Raw genomic sequence first — 27,194 nt, 5'->3', positions numbered from 1 at the left:
ACATCTACTCAAGTATGTTTGTGTGTTCGCATGTTTTTCGAAAGCTCCTACAGCTTTGTCACCTGCTGCCTTTAAACGGATTCCAAGTCTGAAGTGGTAAATTTCCGTGGAAACATATTTAATCCTGCCAGGCCAAAAAAAGCTGTTGATAGTTGTTAGTTGTAGTGGGAAGCTGCGCAGCGTATCATTACAACTAAGAGGCCAAGCAGCTAATTCTAGGGCTCCTTCATGAAGACGGGCTCCTCCTGATTACGCCTCCACTTCTCACTGATCTCTCTCAGCCACACACACTGATGAGGTCTCGCTACAGGCCTTTCATGTGTCTCACCACTCAATACAGTATAGTTTTCAGAGAGAAGGGCAATGAGTGTGCTTTTGTGTAAAGTGTGGCTGTCAAGTTGTGGACCACATACAGTCATTTTGCCGAACGTACTGGAGCGTTAGACACAGCAGGTCTGCAGCACATAGTTATTACTGTGCATGATATCAATCCCCTTATGTGTGAATGCATTTGCATTTCAGTTTCTGTTGGCTATGAGTACGAGTCGTGCCCCGGCGTTATCCAGTGGGAGAGAAGGACCGCTGTGATGCAGGGATTTGAACTGGTCCCCTCAAACCTGGGAAGCTGGTCTCTGGACAAACACCATGCCCTCAACATCCGCAGTGGTGAGAACAAAGTTGAATCATACTCAGTCGCATACAAAGTATCTCTAAAACAGATCCGAATGCTACAACATATAATGTTGTGTTTTCAGTATTTTTATTTAAGTTGACATTTACGAATGAGTACATGCCATCAACAGCGAAAACATCAGAGACAATACAATAAAGTCCAATCCATATTTCCATTGTGGTACTGGAAGGAGTCCAGGTGAACATACTATTAACCAAAACAATCAATATCTATATTATCATTAAAGCCCCTGAAAAAATGGTCTTCAATCTTGAGAACTTCTGTTTAACATTAAATACTCCTTACTAAATATACAACAGCCAGTGTAGTTTTTACTACTATTGTTCATCATGGTGGTATGTGTGTGGTTTGATCAGCAACCCTACAATTGTCATTACATTTAAATCTGAATATTGCTAAATCCTGATTGGTGCAGAGAAGTGAGTGACATCACCTGTTTCCAATCATCTCCCGCTTCAAAATCAGACAGACAAAACAAAATAATAACAAAACATGTACGATCCCAAAATATCCTTATTGTGTTCCTCCCTCTGCAGGAATCCTTCACAAGGGAAACGGAGAAAACGTCTTCCTCTCCCAGCAGCCTCCCGTCATCAGCACTGTGATGGGGAACGGTTTTTACCGGAGCGTCCCCTGTGGTCCAAGCTGCAGTGGCGCCGCTCGGGACATGATGCTGTTTGCCCCCGTGGCATTGGCCAGCGGCCCTGATGGTTCTCTCTATGTGGGGGACTTCAACTTCATCCGCAGGGTCCATCCCGATGGATTCACCAGAACCATACTGGAACTCAAGTGAGACTCATGATCTCTTTGGGTATGCGTGTGATAAGACGAGACTGATCTTGGGAGCGATCTCCCACAGCGGGAGGCAGTGGGATTTTAAGCACTGGGTTGAGTTGAGCACAAGTAAAACAAAATTAGCTCGGCTTCTGTGGGTTAGCATGGCATTAGCGCTGGTTGGCATCTGCAGTTGTGATCTGTTTGATCTCAGTAGAATACATTGTGAAGTTTGTCTTCATGCAAACGTAGAATGTACGAGGTTCAGACATCACAGACTCTAATCTACCTCTTTAGGATGTGAGAGAAGCTCAAAGTCTTTGCAGTGAAACAAAGATATTTTTTTTCTGCGGATTATGACGATGATATCTCCTACCACGCTGCAGGCACTACATTCTCTATTTCTGTATTTTCTCAAGCGTAGAATCTCGATGGGATTGCACAGTCATTTGTCCTGTAAAGTGTTCTCCTTATGTAACTTTACTCTCTCATTCTCTGTTATTATTGTATCTCTGACTAATATTTCTGGTTCAGACGGAGGTTTCATAGTGTCTGTATTTGATACTTCCCTGTCCTCTGGGAGGAAATGCCAAAAAGCTTCCTGTTTAGGTTAATATTTAATGTGAAACAATACAACCATCTAAATCAACCCTAATCTCACTTTATAGGGAGAGAATTGACTCATTGTAGCCTATGAAATTCTGAGTGACTCTCATTAGCATCGTAAATGATGTTTTTCCTTCTTTTTTCTCCTTTTTAAATGCTCCTTTATGGATTATTAACAGGAACAGGGACACCAGACACAGGTGAGAACTGGCACCTTCTTTATATAACTGCACAAACCTCGCACATACACACAGAGAACATGTGTCAAGAGAAAAGGCAGGCCACGTTGCTAAATGCCTCACAGCGCTTTATCTTGGTTTGTTTGCTGCAAATTGCATAATTGCACTGACCTGACTTTCCCTCTTCCCACAAGCGCACAAACACGGCACACACAAAATCTGCATATATTCAGGTTGCAGTCAGATCTATCAAATCCTCATTTAAATTTCACTAGGCGATATTAAATTTGTGAATTGGAAATCGGCCAAAATGTCAAGGATTTCGTGTTTTAGAGGATTACAGGAAGTCTGTTTGGAGGATGCAGCGGTGCACTCGCTTCCTGAGCAGGACTAAAAGCCTGAGGCCTCGTATGGCCTCAGCATCGTCCCCGGCCCAGAGCTTTGATGGTGGTGTGAGCTCTCTACACTGTGTTTGACAGAAGATTAGACAGATGTTATAGGGTTTCTGTGTATGTGTGTGGATGTTTGTGTGTCTGCCTGCGTGTGCGCCACTATCAGGGGTTATATCGAGCCGATTGTGCGTGCGTGTGTGCTTGTGGGTGTTTCTGAGAGAGACAGAGAGGGTTTATCCGATTTGAAAAGAGAGGATTTTTCAAGATGCCATATCTCGAGCATGCCAAAGTTTCCAACCATGCAAAAAGGATAACCTGGCTGTGTGTATGCTTGTACTGTATGGGTGGGTGTGTACATATGTCTGCAAGTGTGAAAATGTAAATTTGCCTGTGATGCACATACCATGAGAAATTTCTTCTGTGTAGCCGAAGTCAGTGATTCCCAAACAGGAGTGCTTGTACCCCGGGGGCTACTTCTGCAGTTGCTGTCAGCTAAGTGCAAAGATTGTGGAGTAGTTTTACGAGTAGAAATCAAGCTACTAATCAATCAAGCTAGCTAAAAAGTAGGCCACATGTTGAGTCAGCTGTAACACCTCAACACTGCATGTTGCTATTAAGAGAGTGTGAAAGTAAGCTAAAAGTAAGGGTTACGTGATTGAAATAGATAGCTGAAATGATTAGCTGAAAGTAAAGGATAAAAAGCTGAAACTGATCAAATTCTAAATATTGCAGAAAGTTAAGTAAAATTAATGGATTGATAGTTGAAATGATTAGCTAGCTGTAATGGATAAATGCCTGAGATAGCTAAAAGGAAGCTCATGGCTAAAGAATTGAAACAGCTAAATTAAATTATGATAAATGATAGCTAATAGTCTGACAGCATTTCAGCTGTAGTAGTGCATTTGAAGCAAAATACTGATCACTTTGTTAAAATAGCTAAATATAGACAGTTGAAACGGTTCACTTCAAGTCATAAACGCCTAGCTTCTGCCACTCAGATGGTAGTAGAACACATGCAAACCTAACCGACCCAATCACTGACAGTTCAGCTGCATGACAAACACCTATAGCGGCTGGATTGTGCTGGGAGCACTTTAGATAGCCTTTCTTCACCCCAGAGGTTTCTCTTTTAGCACTTCCTTCCTCCTTTTTCTCCGGAGCACCTTTTTACTGTTAGCGGCATGTTAGTGTTTCTCTTTTATTCTATACTATTGTTCTCCAAAGTCAAATACATTAATTATTCATCCATATTCAGCTTTCAAAGCTTTTCACTCCACATTCTTCCCAGCAAAGTGCCTGTCAGCCAACAGGGCTTCAAAACAAGGTGCTCTCCGAGGGGAGACAATATGGGATGTACTCACCATAAAACCATTGTCTATGCTTTCTCTTCAATGCTTTGAGATAGAAGTAAAGCAGATTGGGAGGAAGTCCTCCACAATATTATCTGAGAGCCCAGATGGTCGATTCAGAGAGAGAGAGAACAGCCAGATCACTATGTCTATCAACTCTAATCATTGTTTTGTTATTATACGTGGAACTAGGGAACTAGGGAGGCTGGCGATTGTTTGTGCTGTGCTTGTTATTGTTGTTCATTTCCCGTCCACTGGATAAATGGATAAATGTATTCGGAGCTGTGAGCATCTAATTGAGAAGAAGACAGGTGAAGTGATCTGTAATCAGTTATATGCACCGTGCAGTGCTTGTGGTAGCTTCAAGAGGGCATGTGATATGCTGAGCAGTGGCACACTTTTGGAACTTAGTGAATAACTCTCTTAGGATCAAGTTTAAATTATGTATGTGCAGTTCAGTGCAGAGCTCTGTAAACAGTTATGCACTTAATGGAATAGATGACTGACAGCACCCTTGCCTATGTTGTTGTTGAGTTGGTTTTTTTTCTGGGTTAGAAGAAGGTTCACACTGATATCAGAAGGAAGTTTTCTCTTTAGAGAGTAAGGGTTCGCGGGGCAGAATCGTCTCACAATGTACAACTGCTGTCCAAAGCGAGCGGAAAATTATAGAAACCTATTGGTAACCTGTGAGAAAATATTCTTAGGTCTGTAAAAAAAAGTGTATGTGCACTTTAATTGAGAAATAATGTGCAAAAGCATGACATTAGAAATGTTTTTCTCAACAGTTATTTGCCTTGCAAGACTTTTCTCACCGAATCTCTACATGAAGATGCTCTTACAAGGTGGTTTGAGTTTAATTGGCAGGAAACCTTTGACCAGACCCGGCTGACACTGGATTTCAAGCTACAGTAATTGCTTGGACATCAGTTAGTTTAAATGTTCAAAGTTAAAAATTTAAATTCACCATCATTTTTGCAATCACTATGTTCAAGTCTCAATAATACAACACAATAACCTGACAACTCCGAAGGTTTTCTGTAATGACTGAACTGCAGAATATGTACAGAGGCAAGTCAAGCCTTCTCTGTACTGCACTCCTCCTACACAAAGCACAGTATACAGCACACAGTCAATATAAGGGTAAATGAAGTCAGTGTTCATATTGTGCTAACCTAAGCCTGAGGCTTATACTGAGGACAAAAGACAGTTTCATTAAAACGCTATGAAAAGTCCAGAGTTTCAAACTATGGTCTTTCCTCCACATAATGTGCTGTGTTTTTTGAGCCTTATACTGAATAAACTTCCAGTCTTTTGTCCAGTCTTACCTCTCATCAACCGACAATAACAGTGCAAACAATAGACAATTATGTGTCCACATGGCTCATTTGGCTTAGGCCAAATTTAACCATACCAATGTTCTGGTTTAATTGTAGTCTGAGACCTTTGTTGCACATTAACCCCCCTCCCTGTTATTGTCCCTCCTATTTTCCTGTTGCTCTCAGCCCAGTTTGCTTTGTTCCGTGGCAGTAAAAGATAAAATTACCCATTAAAGGCAACATTTTACAGCCGTCGCATGTTATGTAGGCATAAAATTTAAAAGAGAAATACATACATATATAAAACACAATGCGTAAGCGTAACCTTCTCTCACACTGCACCAGTGAACAAGAGTATCATGTCACAGAAATATTGTATAAGGATGCAGCTTTTGGTGGATTTATCAATGCATGAATTATGATGCTCTCCACCTAATCCACTCTGCACATACATACATATATGAGGTTCCTTATCTCTGCCTGGCATACAGGTTCATTTATGCTAACAGACATATGATGAGCACCCGAAAATCTCCGACTCACACAAAACATCTTCCTGCCGTCACTGTTAGCAATTGTAGGTCTCTGCGTACTGCTGTTTTCATACAACACTGTAGGTGTATTATATCACGTACACACACAAAACTGAACAGATAGGCACTGATTCAGGCCTCTTCCATCCTTATTAAATAAAGCAAAAATGAGTGAGCATTATATTAAACAAGGAGTAACTGGAATTCAGTTTTGAAAAGAAGAAAAATGAAATGTTAAATATAGAAATATCCACATATTGGTTTTGGATAGATCTACCATTGCAGTATACAGTCTATTCTATAGGTTTAAGAGCCGTCCTGAACACATTAGAGGGAGCTTTATCAGACATCTGGATCCAGAGGCACCAGGTGCTATCACTGTTTACTGTAGTTTTAGGGGGAAAGGCACTGTTTTTCTTTGTGATCCAAAATGTGACAAATGTATTTTCATGTCAGTTGAATGTAGCATTTTGAAGTTATGTGGAGATCAGCTTTGTTAGTAGCACGCATACGAGGAACATATTGACTTCATAGACCTTTTAACAGCTTGTCTTAAAACACTTCCTGATATTGACATTGTCCACGTTGTCTCACTAGCACCAGCCCTGCTCATAAGTACTACCTGGCCATGGATCCGATGGGGGAGGTTCTTTACGTGTCTGACACCAGCAGTCGCAGAGTGTACCGGGTGAGGAACCTCGGACAGCCAAAAGATCCATCTCGCAACCTTGAGGTGGTGGCTGGGACAGGGGAGCAGTGTCTACCTTTTGACCAGAGCCACTGTGGAGAGGGCAGGAAGGCCACTGAAGCTGCACTTAATAACCCTCGAGGTAGGAGAACATGCACTGCATGAAGAAGTCACTTTCTCAGTCAGTTCACGACTACACACACTGTTGCCATGAGCATGAATCACAAATCCCTCTAGGCTAATATATGGAGAGATTTGTGAACAGTACTCACAGATGAGTGTTCGGTAATATTTGGTACACCTAGCTGGAGAACTCTGCTCCCACTAGTTTTGTGAAGGTCAATACATTGTATCGAAGCAGCTCATTATACTGACACTTTGAATAATTGAATATTTTCCTGATTTTGTGAACCTGTGTGCTTTGGACATTGTTCTCCTGGAAGAATATGATCTGATAAAACGGTAATGCCTATGGAAGGGTGACCTTTTTTTTTCTTCATGTGATAATATTGTGATCATATTTTACACATTCTGTGTTGGTTTCATCCATCCAAGTTGGTCATCTCTCTATGGTTTCCTAATCTGTGAATTCCTCCTCCTTCCTATCTGCAGGTTGCTTTTTTATAAAGTCAGAAACCTACTTGATTCTCGCCTTGTTCAGTGACATTCCTTCATACAGGACCGACTCCCCACATTTTGAATGATACGTAACTGTGAATGAACTAATGTTCTATTTTGTCAGACAAAAGATAATTACAGTACAGCTCTGCTGTGATTAGATTTATTCTCTAAATTATACTGTTGACTTTCTTTTTCTATAAAATGCCTAAATGTGTTTATATAGGATATCAATTTTCCGAAGCGTAATCCCTCCACAAGTATTAATGTTATGACTGATTCCTGTGTTTTGGTTTGACTGAAGAGAAAATCATTGGAAGCTTTGCTTCTCATATGATTTGTAAAATAGCACTTTCAGCATAAGCCCTCAAATATTTAGATATGCTGTGCCATTAAAATAATGCTTAATTGGTTCAAGGACCCAACTGTGTTCTGCCATAAAAGCACCCCACACTTCCACACTAGCAGCCTGTACTGTTGACACCAGCTGGGATGGATTGATGGATTCATGCTGGTTGTGTCTATTGCTCAATGCTGCCATCAGCGTTTTTAAATGTAAACCGATCTAACGCGGCTACAGTCATTTTTTTCCCACCCTTTGATCATACGATTTCATTATTTTTCGTTGTTGGTCAAAGTGACTTTTCAAGGTAATTATTGATGTCATGTGATTTACCTTAGAAATAACTAAAAATGTTTTTGTAAAAGCAAATTGCCAGCCGTGTGTGCCAAAACACTGCTAGACCTTTTCTACAGCAATTTTGCCCCCTCACAGCAGGAAAAACACAGGTGTGACCAATACAACTACTAACCATGGCAGCATTCCATTCAGGTGTTCCAGTTTTAGGAACCTGCTATTGTGTGTGCTGGCTCACTGTCAGGGTTTACTGGGACACTTCAATGGAACGAGGCCATCAGTAATGTTATTAGCTGCACCTGTGTTATTCTTACTATAACATGTCAAAACATCTTCTTTGTACGAAGGTCTAGTGTATACATAGTCAGTGGGCGGAATCCAGTCCAATTTATTCCGGACCAGGTTTTCGAGTGACAGATTGCTATTAGGCCAACTCACCTGCATTGTTCAGCTACGTGCTAGTTGCAGCAGCTAGCAAGCTCGTAGTCAGATCAGAGAGAGGAAAAAGTAAAATGACATGTCGAAACTAGCAGTTTGACAGTGAAATTTCAGGCCGAGTAGGCTGAGAAATTCATGTCATTTTGCTCCGTGTAAGTACGACACCAATGGGCTTGGTTTGCAGTGAAACAGTGACTGTAGTGAAAGGTGCCCATGTCCCATTTAGAACAAAACTATGTCCAGAACACAGAGGCAAGGACCACAGAACGAAAGCAGTGAAAGGCGTCATATCAAGCCTCCAGCAGAGTAATTGTAAAATCAATGACACAGCAAGAGCAGGCAATGGAGGCTTCACTGAGAGGAGCCTGGTTTCCAGGCAAACACAAGAAGGTCTTCTTGGATACTGAATTAACCAAAGAGTACATATGGGACACCCTGTAGAGCATGGAGCGTGTATTAAGGCTGAGCCCTCACCACAGCGACCGGTTTTATTCCAGCCTCTGCTGCACGTTGTCCCTCTCCTCTCTCTCCTGCCTTTCCTGTTCACCCAGTCATAATAAAGCAGAAATGCACTAACTTATTGCACTGCTGGAATGTGAGTAACGACTTGTTTCAAAAAATTAGCCTGGCTAAGTGTTAAGTTAGACATTTGAAGTTATAATTCATTGTAACTTACATCTATAATGACTGTTGATACAATGCAGAAAGACTTGCATTTGTTTATGAGTGTAGTTATAAAGCATTATGAATACATGATAGTTTACCATGAATGCCCCTGTAACACTCTGTAGATGCAGTCTTCATAGAAAGTGTTAACAAGAAAATGAATTAGATGCCACTCTCAGATTCCTCTGCAGGAGATTCTTGCTGAAGATTTGCTCCATTAACTTTGTGATGCCATAAAAAAAGGCACAATTCATCTGACTTGCCATGGATAAATCAACATGGATGACCATCCGTGACAGAGAGCAAGAAGGGATTGGTGTAACACTTAAAAACTCACCACCCTGCCTGTGTCCTGTGTGCTGGCCTGGGTGAAATGTACTCAGTAGTAGTGACGACTGTGATGAGACTTGTCAGCTGTTTGAAGGCAACATCCACACTGCTGCATCACATGTGTGATGGAGGTATGTGCAGCTTTTGATGATTTGCTCCTTCACAAGTAGCGAGCAGAGTACTGACCTTGCTGTCTGGGCACAAAAATACAAATGGCAAAATGTTTGTGGAATGGAAGCTGTTGCATTTGTGACAGACTTAACATCCCACCTCAGTGGCTTTAATGTCAAGCTTCAGGGCAGAAACAGCACAATGAGTGACCTCGTGCCTGCAGTGTGTGCTGTCCAGAGGAAGCTGGGGGTGTTTAAACTTGACACACAGGAGGGCATGTTTCTGCAACAAACCAGATGAAAAATCTCACCATTGGTACCGTGCTAAGTGTCTACAAAAGCTGATCGAAAATTCACAAATTTTGAGGATCTCATTATGAGGAAGGAAGTTCATTGAAAACTGTACATTGAAAATTCATTTCTGGTCAGAAATGTCACCGAATCCTCGACGGAGGCACAGAGAATCTGCCACAGGGTCAATGCAGCTTTTCTGCAAACTGAGCTGATTTAGCTCCAAGAAAACCGGTCTGTGCAGGAGGCTCAGTGTGACCCGACCACTTTCTGGACACACTTTCAGAAGATGTTTGCTACAACACACTGCTGTGAAATGTTCATTTAGTTTTTGGATCTTAACATCACTATTTGATGCACTCTTACTGGACCTGTGCTGCTGTGGAAATTTGGTAAGCAGACCTGTAAGACTTGTATTTGAGTACTTTAGGGTACTACTGGGTAGCATCGCCATCCATTACTGTGTTGTGCTGCACTGGCTTATAGAAGAAGAATTGTAACAACAATGTCAAATATTTATTATTTATCGTTTGTTTTTTGAGACTTGACCATTCACAGTGCACCATGTTCACACACACACACACACACACACACACATGCACACACACACACAGGTGTTTTCACTTCTTCTGGCTGATTAGACTTCTGCTCAGGCTGCGTTCATGTCATTTCAGAGCTAGTGTAATTTCCAGTTTTCAATTTGTAAATAGCTTTCACATCAACATTCAGACCACAATTACAGCTAGAATTCTATTCTGAAAGCTCTGATTTATCCAACTTGCCGTTTAATAATAACACAGAAGTGCCTGAAAACTTTTCAAACATGGACGCCTCATACAATGCCTGTCATTCCAAGTCATTGGAATTGAACGAGTGTAATGCCATGTTGTCACTTCACTCTCACGCAGTCTTCTCTGCATTCATAGGGCACAACCTTCTTGAGTTGTCAGGTGACATGAACGCTCCCAAGCTGTAATCAGGTGAATCTTTCCCATAGCACATCCATCCCATATGATGTTGATGTGGCATCAGGTCCAAGGAGGATGGAGCTATGCAGGGATTTACTTTTGGTCACCAAACTCCACAACTATTACAAATGATAAGGATGTCATTTATTGCATGCTAGCAAATGTACTAAAGCTAACAGGGGAGCCAGGGAGATGTCACTCAAGCACAGTGGATTCACACCCACGCACTCCTGCCAACTCCACGTGGCTTCCATTTAACAGGCACAAATGCCTGCATGGCAGCAGCTCAGTGCACTCCACCACACAAACTGACCAGGCAGCTCACACTTTGCGTTCTGCCTGGATGCCGTTTCTGTAATTCACTGAAATTGTCAGCAAAAAACTGGGCAATAACTGGCCAGAATTTGTCATATGACAAGAGAAATTATTGGCTCTTTTTATTAAAATGACAATAATATCCTGACTAATAGGGTAAGCATGGCTTGCCTTGGCTTACAGGAGAAAATGGCACTTTTAGGCGCTAAACTGAAGCCCAAAACACGCCTGTCGTATCACGTTTTCTAATACAGAGAAGTCTGCAGATTTAGCTCTGATTCCCTCCAAGCTTTAGCCCAGTTCAAGCTATTTGAATTAATGCACATATATGTCAGACATTAAGCCCGGAGTGTCGATTTGAATTGGTTAATCGTTACACCCTTAGTTATTATCTGACAGGAGTGGGTTCCAGCTATGTGTCTTATCCGCCGTTCTACTACATTTTTATTTCCTTTCCTCTGCCCTGCCTCTCAGCTCAAACAGGTCTCACTGGTCTCTTCTGACTCCTGTCATCAATAAGGCATGGTGAGCCACAGGAAAGCCAGGGTTAGGGAGGGGTTTTTAGTCCATCGCAGTACTCTGTAGTAGCAAAATGTAGACCCGCAAGTGTGTCTCCATAAAGTAAAGTAAAAAATTTGGATGATGATCTAGAACTGTGAAACATGGCTTCAGTTTCATTTAGCTGTACCTTTTTTAAGAATATTTTTTATCTATACTATGAAATTTTTCAGCTGTATGTATGAAACTTGAGCCAATGATGCCGCATTTTACATCTTTGTTATATTTGTGTAGTTTCAAGCTTATATTTCTTCCTCGATACTGTATATTTCCTTTGGTTTGGATTCTAATATCATGTTTGGAAATGATGACTGTGAATAATAACGAGATAAAAGGACAAGGGGGAGAAATGAGAATTGTGTCGAGGAGGACGGAACCACATTATCTGTCATTCATCAGTGTCAGCATGGTGTCCTTAGATTGGCTGATGAGTTCTGTGTAGCAAAACATGAGCGTGGGTTTGTTTATGCATGAGAGGAAGAGGACGGTATGGACCCTTCAGATAATGATGATTATTATTAATGATTTAACTACCTGAGGCATTCTGAAATGCTTTTTTATATGTTGAAGCTGCGTGTCTCATACACTTCGTCTGTTCTCTTCCGGCATGTCATGCAGAGGTGACAGATCGTTATGCTTATTTTTCGTTTACACCACGCAGCATCTGTGGAATGAGGCCATTATATAGCCAGTATCATATGTACTATCATCTGGGAAGGCCATAATAGGGCTAGATTGGGCTTGTGGGGGCTGCATTTGCACAAAAAGCAGGTGCTGCCAAGAAGAAGAAATAATCTGTTTACTGCCCTCACCAATCACACCCACACACCTGGCCAACTCTTAGTCCCCAGGTCGCACAGGAGATTTAGCCACAGGCCTGTCACTCAGGCTGCACCCACAGTCCTGCCCGGCCTCTTCTGTCAGTCACACTCAGCTTGTGCATGCAATGCAGCCTGACGTTGGAGGCAGACAGCCAGTCGATATGGAGCACAATAAACAAATGTAGTGTAGGAGTGACTCCAAGCTTCAAATGTCACTGGTTCTAAAAACGAAAGTAGCTCCGCATTTGATAGCAGAACTTTGATGTTTGTCATTACCCACCACTTCCTGAGTTCATGCAGATAGAAGAAGGTGAAGATGATGAAATGGGGAAAAAAAAGAAGATAAGAGAAAAACATGATTGGAGCTGATTCCTGCTACAATTTGACAGATGATCTGAAGGCTGTTCTCCTCAGTGTACGTGCCCCTTATGCCTTAGAACAGGCTGTGTCTCTGCCTTTATACAGTAATAGAATATTCTGTCCCAAGACTCCTCCTGTTCACGCACGGTCAGGTATTTTATACTCTTTGACGCACTGCACTTCAGACTCTTCTGTGGCCATTGTGCTCCGACTAACCACCTCTTATAAAGGCTCTGGAGATTTCTGCCTGGAGCCGCATGGTTCCCTGTCATCCATCTGCCACAGCCCACACTCATCCTCCTCCCCTCACTCTCTTACCAATGGTAATGAGTGGTAGACTTCACAGAGAAATATCTGTCCGTTTCTTTTTTGAAGTAGTGGCTGTGTGATTCTCTGGCATTGATCTTCTCTCGTGTCCTCTGGTGAGCTCCTCGCTCCAAATTAGAGCCTTCCTTCTTTTTCTCCACCTCTTTTTCTATCCCTCCCCCTTCCTCGTCATTGAATCATCCTCATGCCCTGGTGTTGACATAGCTGCAGAGTGCCTGCTGTGACACATAATATTGTTACAACATGGTAAACATTTGTTAAATAGTAATCCATAATTTTAATTTAGCCAACAATGCTGCAGTATTATTGAGTGCAGTGCTGTTGCTATTGAGTGCAGTGCTGTTGCCCAAGTTTATAGTCTCTCCATAGCGTAAGCTGCAGGGATTATCTTGTGTCCTTCAAGCACTCACTTATGAATACAAGATCTGGGGCATTGTTTAGAGTTGGCTCCACATGCGCCTCTGCAGTCAATTAGCTCTGTAAATAAAAGGCCTTGCTCCATTTAGGATGGATCCCATGTCTGACATGAAAGAGGCGTCAGTCCCACAGGGCCCGAAAGCCTTGGCTCCCATCTCTGGACTCCTTCTGTTCACAACATGAAGGGGTGCTTCTTTTTTTTTTTTACACATTTGGTGAATAATGGTAATGTGTATGTAAAGTTAATGTGTGTGTGTGTGTGTGTGTGTGTGTGTGTGTGTGTGTGTGTGTGTGTGTGTGTGTGTGTGTGTGTGTGTGTGTTTCGTATGTAGGTTTGGACAGAGGAGTTCTGAGAGTGACTCCAGATTGAGAGTTTAGCTGTTGATGTTTGCCGTACGCAGGTCTTATCTATTATTTGTTGACTAGTCCCAGAAAGCAAAGCTGATATCCACAGAGAGAGGTGTGTGTGCTTGTGTGTGAGCCCTTGCAGTGTCAGTCTCTCACTCCGACCCACAGGGGGCAGACTAATGCCCTTATCAGAGGCTGACATGCTGCCACCACATTTCTCCTTCTTGCCCCGTCGGCCTCTCTCTCTCACACTCCCCTCCTCTTCTTTTCTCTCCGCTTCTGCTTTCTTTCTGTCTCTTTTTTCCACGTCTCTCTATTCCCCACGCAGACAAACACATTTGTCCCCGCTCACTCAGCCCCACAGCTGCGAGGCACGCCATCGGAGTTGAGATAGCAGGGGTCGGGCTGCCGAATGAAGCAAGCGGGTTTAAACCGGTCGCGGTTATTAGCATGTTGAACAGTCAGGGAGTGTAAAAAAAGAGCCACAGCCGGGGGTAAATACGCTTCACATGGCACATGGTTGCTTGGCCACCAACCTCAGACCACGGCCAGCCAGGCTTCCTGCTGCACAGTGTCTGTCTTGGCTGGTGGTTGACATTTAAGCAGCTTAGGCGAATGAATATCTTCACACATTGGGCTCTGGTGTCATTTACAGAAGTGGTTGAAAATGTAGCCATGTGCATAGGAGCGTTTCCCAGTTTGTTTCATCAGTGTGAATCAAGGATTCGACGCCGTCAGCAAGCCCATGCTCAAACCATTAACTCAGCAAACACCAGCCCTCCTCTTCTCCCCCAGCAGTGGAGTCATACGAGCACTGATGTCCCTTAAATGCAAAGCTCTAATCACTGCAGCATACATTTCACTTTTCCCAAATCTGCCACTTCCCAAACTGTATTCTCTGGCTGTAGCAGTGAAGTTCAAAGATCTCCTAGGGCTGTGTAGCCTCTATGCCAGCTGCTCTGTGTTATAACTGTGGAATGAATATGCCATTGTTATTCTACCTCTGGCTCCCATAGCATTTAGCGCAGAGTGATTGTTGCGCCTCACAAAATAGAGAGAGAGGGAGAGCGGATTAAATTGATAGAGAAAAAGATGGAGCTCAGAACGGAGAGAGCAAGGGAGTGAAAGGAGAAAGTGAGCAAGACAGAGAATTAAAAAATAATATGAAATTAATAGAGAATGGATGGAGAGCGAGAACAAGAGAGTGAATGAAATGGATAAAGAGAGAGAGAAAGAGAGAACTCTTGCGTCTAAATCCTGCAGCGTGTAGCAGTCCCACACCTCATCTGCATATTAAACTGGCCCTGTGGCTGCCTTCCCTCTCAGAGGGTCAACTATCATTGTTTCTGTTGGTTTAAACAGAGCACTACTTCTCAAAACAAGGGCATCAGATAAGTCACACTGTGTTTTTAGCTCCAAGATTCGGTTTGTGTGTGAGCGTGTGCATATGTGTGCGCAATTTTTAACAGCCTGCTCCTGTGTTTCATTTCACATTGACCGAGCTTTTGTCTTTGCCCCTGGACATTCCTGCATTAATGATACACACATGAATTAATCACACAGCAAGGCAAACAGCAGCATACTCTATGATAATGCAAATTAGAGAGACGCCATTGGGTCATGCTATTTCTACCACAGCTTGTTTTCTCACTGCGGCATCCATGATAATTAGAAGATCGGCAATGGTTTGTGCAACAGACATGCATCACTGAGCAGCCACAATAAGACGTTCTGCCAGAGACTCGTTTCTCCCAAAACTAATACTGAAAATATAGCTGCCAGCGGCAAATCCGAAGGGCCAAGCAAAAGAGCAGCAAAGCACACTGCAGCGGGAACATCGAGGACCTGCCGGTGAGCAGTTTTTACATGGCTGGAGAAGAAATTGCAGGGATATGGTCGATGTCCTGATGCCCTGTTTCTGTGTTCTACAATATAGCCTGTTCAACTGTATAGCATTGTTCCACATGGGAAAGTCTTTTTTGGTAAATAATGCATAGTGCACACTCCCACTTTAGAGTACATGTTTTCATGGAGATTCCCAGTTGACCCATGGTCTTGAACATGTGATGTTAGGGTCCTATGCTCTATACATAGTGTATAATACCACAAGTCGTACTATATGTAGGGTTTTGAATATTCTGGCGTTTTTCATTAGAATAAGAAAAAATTGGAATGGCACAAAGGACAGGTATTCAGTTTCCCTTTTTTGGATGAGACATTGAAACATCAAACACTGGAATTTGTGATATGTGTTGGCTTTTTCATACTGATGGGCTTAATTTTGAACCAGTTTCATCTGAGGTCCATTTCACATCCAAATGACGAAATAAATTGTTTGTCACTGCCTTCCAAAATGATCCGTTTTAGCATTTTCTCGCCCGGTGACACCAGCAGCTGGATGACAGGTCCAGTGAGTCCTCCTATCTAAACAGCATAATCAAGAGTGAGTGGAATGAGGAGCAGCATTCAACCCTACAGCTAAGATGCTACAGACTACATCGGAATGAAAACAATCACATTATTCATTTTCCAGCCTGGTTACTCTGTCCAGTCTGATATTTTCTGCCATGTTGGGGCTTTTTTACCCTAGTATTATTAGTCTGGCAGAAGCGTTACATAACTCGTTGAATTCAGAGATGCACAAAATTAACTTCCTCCGTTCTTTGCTATTGTAATTGGTCGACATCATAATTTTGTCCGATTTAGGGTGAAAGCTTGTTTTAGATGAACTTGCAAAACTATAAAATCAGAGTTGTGTTGCTCAGTGTATTATCAAACTTTGAAAGCTCTGTGAAGGTTTTTCTGCACTGCAACAAGGTCACTACCACAAGAGGCTGCTTGTCAGGAAGAGTAGACCTAAGTAATTTAAGCATTTATAAAAATGGTGTTTTTCTAGTGAAGATGGTCTTGAATATGACAGCAAGACAGCTCCTTCCAAACAGCATGTAGACTCGGCTGTCAAACACCAAAAATGTTTTCGGCAAAACTCAAAATACTGCCTTATTTCACATGTCTGACATTACAGCCCCACTGGACAAAGGTTAAGTGTGTTCAAGTCCAAAATATGACCTTTGGCCTGATGGTGGCACTTGGATACTTTAAAGTATAACCCCAGATGCTTTGAAACTACTCAGAAATTCGTATCACGACTAGAAAAAGCAGTTTGGATAAACAGCTTACTTTCTGTTTCTACGTCTGTGTTTCTTACACTGTCAAATACCAACGCGACTTTGTCCTGCTCCTCTGCATCTCATACAGATGCTCCAAGTACCCATTAGCATCTGTGTGCCGCATTCCCAGAAAGCCTTCCTCACTCGTGATGAATGCGGCTGCTGTGAAACACTCGCAGTTTGTTTAGGTTCAGACACCAACACTCCTAAACTCCTAATGCTCTGGGAATGAGACCAGGCTCGTATTTAATGGTGTGCCCAGATGGTTTGGAGCACCACAGTTCTGTTTATAAGGTAAAATAAAGGCTTTGCAATATTTCTTCCTGTTGAAAATAGCTAAGTATGGGAACAGCACACAAATGCACAGGTTGACACTGACCTACGTTTTCACTGAAAAGGCACTTTGAACCAAAAAACGTTTGGTGATGCATTAAAAACTGAGTTGAGCTCTGGCCTGACGGTACTGCTGTATGGATCATTGAATTGAATCCAATGTCATGCACTGCCATGTGGCTGCAACTTTATTGCTCACCCAGTAAGGGATCCATCTCAGAAAGTATCAAGTCTCCATCCTCATCACCATGGATCAGAGGAGGACTCATAGATATTCTGAGTGGAAATAGGCAGCCCACTGCCAAGATTTGCTAGGGACCAAAGAAAATATAGTCAGTGGGCTTAGTAGAGGCAAATTTATGCTGACTTAAAACGAGGCTCTACCTGTAAAACGCCTGCGACTCAAGTAATGTATTAGGTAGAACACTATACAGACTGACAGCTACCTTGTTTGTAGTCGGAGTGTGTAGTGTAGCTTCAGAGAGATTACTGAAGCTCACTGTGTGTGTAATGAAGCCCTGAGTCAATAAGAGATGCAGGCTTAAGGCCAAAGGCTGAGCTTGTGCATCAAAGGTGCAATGTTTGTGTGAGTCAGTGTGCATGCTTGTGTCTGATTGACAGACTCTGGGTCCGTGGACCCACTCTGCTTCTCCCACTGAGGGGACATAGAGTTAGTTATGTGTGCCTTGTTAAAGGTATGTCAGTTTGACAACGTCAGCGTGATCATGGGAAATGTGACACACGTGTCCCTTTAACTGGTCGAGATGGCCGCTGTTGGCAGTCGGCCTGTCAACCTCCACAGGGAGCCTGGCAAGCTGACAGGAGGAGTGGAGCTGTGCCACTGTGGAGGAATAAATTGCACTCACTCGAGGTGAATGCCCAACACACATGCGCACATACAGATGGAAGTATTTGTCTTGGTGGGGGGAGGGTGGAGGGGGCTCTGATGAGGGGACAGATAGTGAACTTGTGCCTGTGCAGGTTGTTTCGACTTGATTCTTTAAACACACTGACAGAAAGATGAATAGGTAGATTGATGATGGCAGGCACAGTTCGGTTGGGCTGTCCAATTGAACCTGCCTCTGTGAGTGTGTGTGTGTGTGTGTGTGTAGGGGTGGTGTGGGGAGGGGGGGCGTCAGATGCTCTTGTAGGGATGGGACAACAGAGCTAGTAAATGTTTGCACCTGGGTACCATTATCACCTGCAGCTCTTCAAGAGACCAGTGGCCAGACCTCCCTCCCAAGCAGCACTCACACAGTTCTCTTGGAAAATGTGGAAGGGAGATCTGAAATGGCTGCAAAGCCAACTATCTGTGGTAAAGGCTGCACTGGAGTTACCTCTGACTCACTTATTGTGATGTCTTCGTATATGGGAAACTTTGTTTGGGTGGAAGCTGCGCATACAGATTTGCAATCTATAGTAGTTTAGTGCCCCGTTTCCACTTTTTCAGTGGTGAAAACATTTGTTTCCTCCCATCAGATCGCATTTCCTCTTTCTGCCATTGCAGAGCCTCACTGACTTGTTGTTGTGATGGTATGTTTGGCAAAAGAGCCTCTATTGATAGACCTTCTTGTGTTTGTTTGATGTTCTAAACAGCGCGACATGATCTGCAGACGCTCCGCGCTGATCCAAACCCCTCAGCCTTTCATGGAGCTTTCTAGTCCAAAGCATTTCAATTGCTTTTATAATTGAGTTTGTCTGCTGCCTCTGTGATTGCTTTGGATCTCTTTTTTTGCTATCAAACAAGGCAATTACTGCCAAGTCGCATATTTTCACCAAAAAATGTTTATTCGCAAAAATTAGCATGCAACAATTGCAAAATCTCCCTCAGTCCTCTGCATGCTCGCAATGTCTTGCCATACATGTGTATTCGGGAACTAACAGCAAAAAAAAAAAAAAAAGGCAGCTATCAATAATTAATTAATGCGGGTTAATATGTTAACAAACTTATAGTGGTTGATAATTAGATGAGCCACAGTGTCTGATTCAGACTTAATTACTAAGCCACTGTCTGTTCTTTGGGGCTTTAATGAATAATTAATTACAAGAAGCATGAATTATTTCTGCTTACCAAAGATCTACCAGAAATACACGCCCGTCCTCATTTATGGTGCTATCTCGTATTGATTGATGATAAGTGTTTGATTGCGGAAAATAAGAGCCATTGGAAGCAGCACTTGTACTACAGTGCTTCAGTTCAGCCATAGATACAGAGAAGTGTTTGATGGCAGCGTAATCAATTCATGCTTCTGACTCTCATTTTTTCAGAACGTGTGGAATCATACACTCTTTGAGACACACACACTAATATGCACACACGACATCAGCGTGGTGCACTGTGCCGTTTCACAGTGCAGAGACTGAGTGAACAGGTTTATTTTTCCCCCTTTGGTGCACATGGGCGACCTCGGCGTCTTCACTAAAGTTGCATGTGAGTGAGTGTGCGTGCGTGCGCGCATGTGTGGGAGTGTGAATTTCTCATCTGCAGACACTCTGATTTATCCGCTCTATATTTGCATATGCGCACAATGTGATTAACTGCCATGCCTTATCTTTTCGCAGAGCTACTTCACCGCACGCATGCATGCACGCACTCCCACACACGCCACAACACACAAGCTTGCACACGTTGTCATGCGCACACATTCACATACATTCACACGTTCACATACAAACAGCATTGTAGCGCTCTCAAGGAGAAATGATGAAAGGGAACAGTAAGCCACACAGCCAGCTAAAGACTCTTTGAACCACTGTGTTTTCTTCAAGTTCACTTACAGTTGGGCTGAAGCAGTTAGTGGACCCTCCAGGCTTTTCCCCAGCTAATTTGGTTGACTTTATTTATGGCCAGAGTCCCTCACTGGGGCCAGTTGTGCAGGTGAAACTGTCCATCTGTCTACATTCACTTGTCAGTCACACACAGTCACTATGTACAGAAGCGCCATGGGCCATAATCAGCTACAGCTAGCATCATTTAGATGCTGTAATAATATGTCAGTCTATATCATTAACACCCAGTGAGCCTGGGGATACTGGAGGGTGGATTGAATGACTTCCTCCTCAGGCTGTTGGCAGTTTGTGTGTGTGCGTGCGTGCATGCGTGTGTGCATCTCCCCCCCCTCCCCGCGTGCACATGCTGTGGTTGTGTGGGTGTATGAAAGTTTTCAGGTATGAATGGAACTTCCATACATGCACACATTATACTTTCTGCTCCATGAACAGATCCTTTAAATAGGTTTTCTTTTGCAGATTGTGCATTGACAGACAATGACGTGTTTGTTTTCTATACAATTTTACAATTCCTCTTGCTTTCATCCATAGAAGCAGCTCTGCTGTCAACATTTGAAGGGTGAAAGTACTATAGAAGGGAAACTTGAACAACACCAGAAGGCTGACTTCCTGCAGCCTTGAGGGCTCAGGTGTTGGCAGTCAGCATGCACACACACACACACACATACGCACACCACATCCTGATGTTACTGTATGCCAACTGGGCTTTCAACTATTGCTACTAAATAAGACACAGAATCCACAACTTTTGTTATAATTAGTGTTTCTCACCTCATCTCATTTCTCACCTTACAAATTTCGCTCACTCTCTGCTCGGAAAATCCCTGATGGCTCCTTCTCTTCAAATAGCTGTAATCAACGCTGATGCTCTCCAAGACCCCTCTCCAAGGCATTAATCAGATTGGATTGTATTGCAATGCCATGGGGGGCCTTTATAACTGATATGCTTTTGACAAGGACAGAGAACAAAGAGATTGTTTGATTGAGAGTGATTGGCCTGTAATGGTTAATTGAAGCAATTCCTCATCATGTCCCTTTGTCTCTTCACCACCTCTCTCCTCTTTTCGCACCTCTTTTTGGCACTGTCTGTCTTTTTCTCTTTGGCTGCATTTTCTCACTAAATCTGAGCTGAATGTGAAGAGCATCACTTTATCATCCTCTCCTTCACTCCTCTCCTCTCTTTTCCCTCTGTTTTTCCAAGGTCAATGCAACGAAGTCTAATTCACTTTTCTTTGATGATAAAATCCAGTCCCAACTTTAGCCAAATGTCCATCTCCCTCTGGAGTTGAGATTTATCTCAATTATTTTTCCACCGGTGTGTCTGCCAGCTTCTAAACATGGGTATCAGAGTGCCAGGTCCACCCAGGGAGAAACGGTAAATCTTTTGATGTCTTGTGAGTATCCACTGGCTATACGAACGGGCTCTAAATTCCCTTAACGCAGCATACAGCTTTACCCACAACAGCAGGAAATCCAGGCCCTGACAAGGAGAATGTGGACTAATCTGCCGCCTTTTCAATAAACATGGCGAAATACTCTTAAACAACACATAAACTGGCGTAAATCCCTTTGCCAATGCCAAGCAATAATAGCAACCGTTCTTCATTGTTGTGCTTGTGTGAGGATGAATAAGTCAGCCCGATTCTCTATTTATTGTTGATGATAGATTGGCAGCTATTTAAAAGCTGCTTGTGTGAACATAAGACATGCAGATCTTGAGCGTGCGTACCAAGGCTGTCGGAAAAGCACAAACAAAGGCAAGAAAGAAAGAAAGAATAAAGGGACTATAGGATAGAAGTCAATAGAACCAAAGGATGAGGAGAAAGAGTGATATCCAGGGACAGAGAGGCAGAGAACAGAAATCAGTATTGAGAGAGAGTCCTGGCTGCCTCGTCATGTCCTTGTGCAGGATTTATGAGCTCTAAGATTAGGGACAGGTTTCGGGTGCTAGGAGGAGGAATAGGTGCGAAAGTGAAAGCAAAGTAGGAAGGATCCGAGGATGGGAGAATGTGCAGAGTTTCAAGCCAAAGTAGGCTGCGCTGTGGGTTGAGACGTCCCTCCTGCATAATGCCAGGTGACAGGAGGAGAAATGGCAAGGCCGAGAGGAACGAAAGGAAGAAATAAAACAGGCTGAACAGAGGAAAACAGGGCCCAGGCATTATTGAAGGGTCAGAAGGCACTGATTTGATTAGCATTTATAACACACAGGTCAAGATGGAGGGAGCACGACAACAGAAACAAAGCAAAGGGCAACAAGAAAAAAGAAGAGCAGGGAAGGGGGAGCAAAAAGGGAGCAGAAGAAGATCAAGTTAGGGTGGATGGAGAGCGCAAGGAAGCTAAAGGAGGACAGGAAAGGTGTAGGTGGCGCAGGGATGAGGCTGCATGGGTGGTGTAATCTGTCTGTGTCAGAGGGATGATGAAGGGGCCAGGAGGGAGAGCTCTGCAGTTCACCTTCTGGCCTCTGGAGGAAACACACTGACCCTGGCCCTCCTCCTCTCCACCCACCCACCCCCCTCCACCTGCACGATTTATGACTCACAGGGTCAGTCCAGGGTTGCTCGGTTTGAGGGCATTTATGAATCTAGTTGTGGTGGCGGCGGCGTGCTGTGTTTGCATGTGTGTTTGTGTGCACATGTTGAATGAAATCACGTGGAAAGAAAGCTATTGTATGTCAAGGAGGATGAGACCTTAGTGCTGCCTGGGGAAAAGAGCAGTGGCGATTTCTATCCGAGGCTCAGAAAGTGAGCACAGACACATCCCCACATAATCCACTATGACAGAGTTTGAAAGGAGGAAGACCGACAAAACCAGAATAAAAATCAAGGGAAAATGGGACAAGATGACTGAATGAGGGAGGAGGAGTCGGAGCTGTACTGCATACTGATGGTGTCGCTCCATTGTCCACTTTTATTATGATGTGCTGGCACTTGTGCATGGTCAGATCACTCTTTGAAGCGTTTTGAGAGGAGGTGGGAAGGAAGCAAAATGTGTTAATGAGACCATTTTAACCAATGAACCAAATGGATTGACTGGCATTTACGGAATCAGTAGCAGTTCTGATAATCAATGAATTGTTTAAGTCATTTAGTAAAGAAAACATTCACCATCTTCTCCTCTGTTTTTCTCTGTTGGACACAAAGGTAAAGAGAGTTGAAGATATAAGCTTTTGATGCACATCGTTCAATATTTTGTGACATTTTAAAGCTGCACTAATCAATATTTTTATAGAAACAATGGCTTAAATGAAAATGTGTAACGCGAAAGGGGTCGCTAATAGTGATGAATCCACACAGGATCATCACCCAACTCTGCAGCATGCAGCACTCCCCTCAGCTCTGTCAAGTGTTTTTGCATCTTTTGTTCATCTTATTATTTCAGTTTTATGATGCGCAGCGCTAATGTTTTGGTTCACTCTCACAGCTCTTATCAACTTTGTTTCCACATGCAGCAGGCAGCTGTTCTCTGCTAAAGCCGCTGTATGCTACCTGCACAGCACCAGATGACAAACTAACAAAGTTAGGGACTAGCCGGTGGACATTGTGGTTGCATTTAGCAGCTGAGAGCAAGATATTTCCCTCAGCGGTTGGCTGACACCCACAGCAGAGCTAAATTAAGAGTGAAACTTAGATTTACATTGATCAGGTGGCCAGAAACATGACTCCTCATGAATGTTGATGTTGCTCTGTTTCAGCAGCAGCAGTAGCACGTGTCAGCAGGCAATGCGTTTGTCATAATAACTGCATGGTGAAAATTTGCCAATTTTGTGATTTCATTTTATTCAGCTGCCCACAAACTGCCCCAAAAATCAATGTAACCTTTAAAACTAAACAAATAATGCATCGATAAAGAGAATAATCAAATAGTAGTGAGCGCTGTTTCTATTCTTTCACCATGCTACTGTCTTCCATGTGTTTGTTTTTTTAATGGTTTCCTTCCTGCATATCTTATCACACCTTTTAGTACTGTGATTGATTGTGCCATGGTTAGATATAAGTAGGCTTTGTCTCTATGAAATCCTTCAAAGCGTGCTTGAGATAAAGCATATACTTGACATGACTTAATGATAAACCATAAACACACTGAGTCACATGCATTAGAGGTGGCGGGTAGGAATACTGAAATATGGCTGATTGTCCCAGATGTTAAGTGAAAGCAATCAAGGAAAATTGGTGGCATAAGGTATGAGAGGTGAGGGTTGAGTTGTGGAATATTATTGCAGAGGAGCTGAGTCAAAGGGCCATTCTCTGTATGGAGATGAAGGTCGCTCCTCATCCATAACAGATGATTCATAGCCTGCCCTGACCTTTAATACCTGGACCGCTCTCTCAGCTCACTGTCTGCTGCAGAGCTCCACGGCAAGGAGAGCTCAAGCATATGCTGCAGGTTGCAAAACACATTCGCCAAGCATGTGTTCACACGTGCTGTGTGAATGCAAGGCAAGCGGACGCACGCATGCAGACATTCACATGTGTGTTTGATTCATGGATGCACATTTATAACGCACGTTTCGCAAGCACCAAATGTCAAAAGTTCACTGCGGCACCCCGCTCACATCTAATGTGACAAATAACTTCTTCCTCCAGTTGCATTGTTCTAATCCCTTTAGTGGGCTCTGGAATGGAAATATAATTACATTTCTGTGGTGCAGTGCCTTTGATAAGACAGCCGCTTGCTGAGCTGAATTTCTAACTGAGTTGGATGCCTCTCCGAAGCCCTCTCCTCTCCCCACTTTACTTCTCTCCCTTAGTCACTGCTCTGCATCCCTTCTCCTCTCTCTCTCTCTCCCTCTCCCTCTCTCTCTCTCTCTCTCTCTCTCTCTCTCCCTCTCTCTCTCTCTCTCTCTCACACTCTTTTACGTTTTTTGTCCTTTTTTCCTTTTTGTTCTCTCACCCCCCACTCGATTTCTCTGTCATCTCCAAAAGCTCATTCCGCCTCTCTCTCTCTCACCCATCCAGGTATTGCAGTGGATAAAAGAGGTGTTGTCTACTTCGTTGATGGCACCACCATTCAGAAGATTAATGAGAGGGGTTTGCTCTCCACTGTGATTGGCTCAAATGGACTGATGTCGACGCAGCCGCTAAGCTGTGATGCACGCATGGACATCAGCCAGGTAAGCTAATAATGCAGTCGAGTTCAAATAGCTGGTAGAAAGCTAGAGACACATGTTCTGGGCAAGCTTTGAAACAAGCTCCATCCTCATCATTTCAGTCTTGTTTAGATAATCTTTAGAAATATGACTCCTGCATTTGTTTGACTAATTTGATTAAGTTTCTTTGTTGTTGTCTTATAGACAGCGATTGTTTTGTCAAGTTTTCTTAGGCCTCTACCAAGAGAGGCTCTTTCTGTCTTCTTAGATGTGTATATGTGTGTGTTTTTGAGAGAGAGACAGTGTGGTAGAGACCAAAGATAGCTACTGCACAGGTTTGATCAGCCAGCCTTCAGATCACACTGCTGACTTATATCAGGCCTATTAGAGAAGAAGATGAATTATAGATGAACTGCTGGCTCTATAGAGGGATCTCTGCCCACACATCGGGATGCAAGTGCCTGTGTATGTACATGTATGTGTGTGTGAATATGCATGTTCAGCCCAGCTGAATTCCCAGAGGTGCTCTTACATGTCTTTAAAGGGGCCTGTGTTACCTCACGATCCCTCCGTTTGTTAGTTATTGGCCTCTGCAGCACATCTGATCGCGTCCTTTCGCATTCATCCTCCATCTGTGTTTGTTCTTAGAAACTGCTGTGACCTCAATGTGTCGTCAGTATTGATGGAAGCTTCTGTAGCCACGCTGAGACAAACATCACTGCGGGAATATATGCAAAATGAACAGCCAAGGGTTAGGCTTTAGTTTTTACTTCAGAGTCAGACTAAAATTTGATTTGCTCACACTTTATATAAGGAAATATAACCTATAATGTTACAGCAGCTGTTGTGCTCATTTTTCCATTTTCAAAAGAGGAAAAAAACAGTTTTTGGACATATTTGTGGATAAAGACATAAAGCTTTATCTCCTCTTTTTTCCTCCTTCTTTAAACAAGCCCACATACAGTAGTGTTGGCTATCAGCTGTTTGCTATTTTAGCCAGCCATCCCTTCCAGGATCCACCTGAAAAGCAGAAGCTAACTTTGGCACTAATTCCCACAACACCACACTTTTCTCTTATGTCAGCACCTGCTGAGTCATTGACAGCTCCTGCACACCCCTGTGCACGGGGGCGCTACCAAGCTTTAGCCATCTCTTTTTCATGAGTCCAGCTGTGATCAGACTATCAAAACTCACAGCAACAGGTAGTCCTGTGTCCACAGCCCTCTGTACACCACCCCATGATTAAAATCTTGACAAGGAATAGCTAATGTACGGAGCGATATTCTGAACTATTTTAGTGCCTACCCACACATATATTTCACCAGTACCAGTACCGACAGCGTCATTCAGAACCAAAACTTAACGCAAAACAAACACACCAAGAAAATAAATGGCTCAGCCTGCCATCACCGCAAAGTTCAATATCATGAGCAGTCTTTGGCTCAGGACAGAGTGAGTCCTGCTTGATGAATCTCTCCACCTCTTAAAATGGGATTTCACAGTGAACCCTCTTCTCTCTCATTTGACAGAGCCTATAATTGGACATGTCAGTGGCAATTTAACATGATCCATTTATTTACCAATCCATCGTCAGAGTCATCAATCACCTCACTGATCCCTCAGACGTGTCGCCTCGTCTCCATAGCTCACAGTTGGAGTGTTTGTTTGTGTGAGATATACAGTGATGTGGGTGGCTTTGCGTGAGTGTAGGTCTTTGACCCCCCCAGTGTTAGCAGGCATGGTGCGCTATTTGAGCAGGCGGCGATCATGGTTATTGGCTGACATTTGGAACAGTGCCGAGGCGAGCCGGTGTGAGTCTTGAATAAACACGGGGAAGGCTCCCTGCCCGCAGCTGACCTTTGCATGAGCAGGGAGGGTCAGGAGGCCTAATGCTATGTTATTAAGGAGATATTATTTCTATCACCTGTAACTGACTCTTGTGGGCGATACTCTCCAAGGCTTTCTTGTTCTTTTGTTCCAATTTTTGATAGAAATACAGTCACTGTATGTATGGGCTGTGTTTGTATACGTTTGTGTGTGTGTGTGTGTGTGTGTGTGTGTGTGTGTGTGTGTGTGTGTC

At 43.2% G+C, this 27,194-nt stretch overlaps 1 protein-coding gene across 1 annotated transcript in view; it reads left to right on the top strand.

Annotated features, from left to right (window-relative positions):
* tenm1 (teneurin transmembrane protein 1) overlaps positions 1-27,194 on the top strand; it is a 161,640-nt gene that overhangs the window by 114,055 nt on the left and 20,391 nt on the right. Inside the window, exons 19-23 of the mRNA XM_070962146.1 lie at positions 523-666; positions 1,231-1,483; positions 2,254-2,274; positions 6,441-6,673; positions 24,984-25,138. Of these exons, the coding sequence (XP_070818247.1) occupies positions 523-666; positions 1,231-1,483; positions 2,254-2,274; positions 6,441-6,673; positions 24,984-25,138 (806 nt within the window). The remainder of the gene's footprint in view (positions 1-522; positions 667-1,230; positions 1,484-2,253; positions 2,275-6,440; positions 6,674-24,983; positions 25,139-27,194) is intronic.

Source organism: Chaetodon trifascialis, chromosome 5 (assembly GCF_039877785.1).
Source record: "Chaetodon trifascialis isolate fChaTrf1 chromosome 5, fChaTrf1.hap1, whole genome shotgun sequence".
Classification (NCBI taxonomy): domain Eukaryota; kingdom Metazoa; phylum Chordata; class Actinopteri; order Chaetodontiformes; family Chaetodontidae; genus Chaetodon; species Chaetodon trifascialis.
The sequence above is the reverse complement of the archived record's forward strand: the minus strand, read 5'-3'. Positions and strand labels throughout refer to the sequence as shown.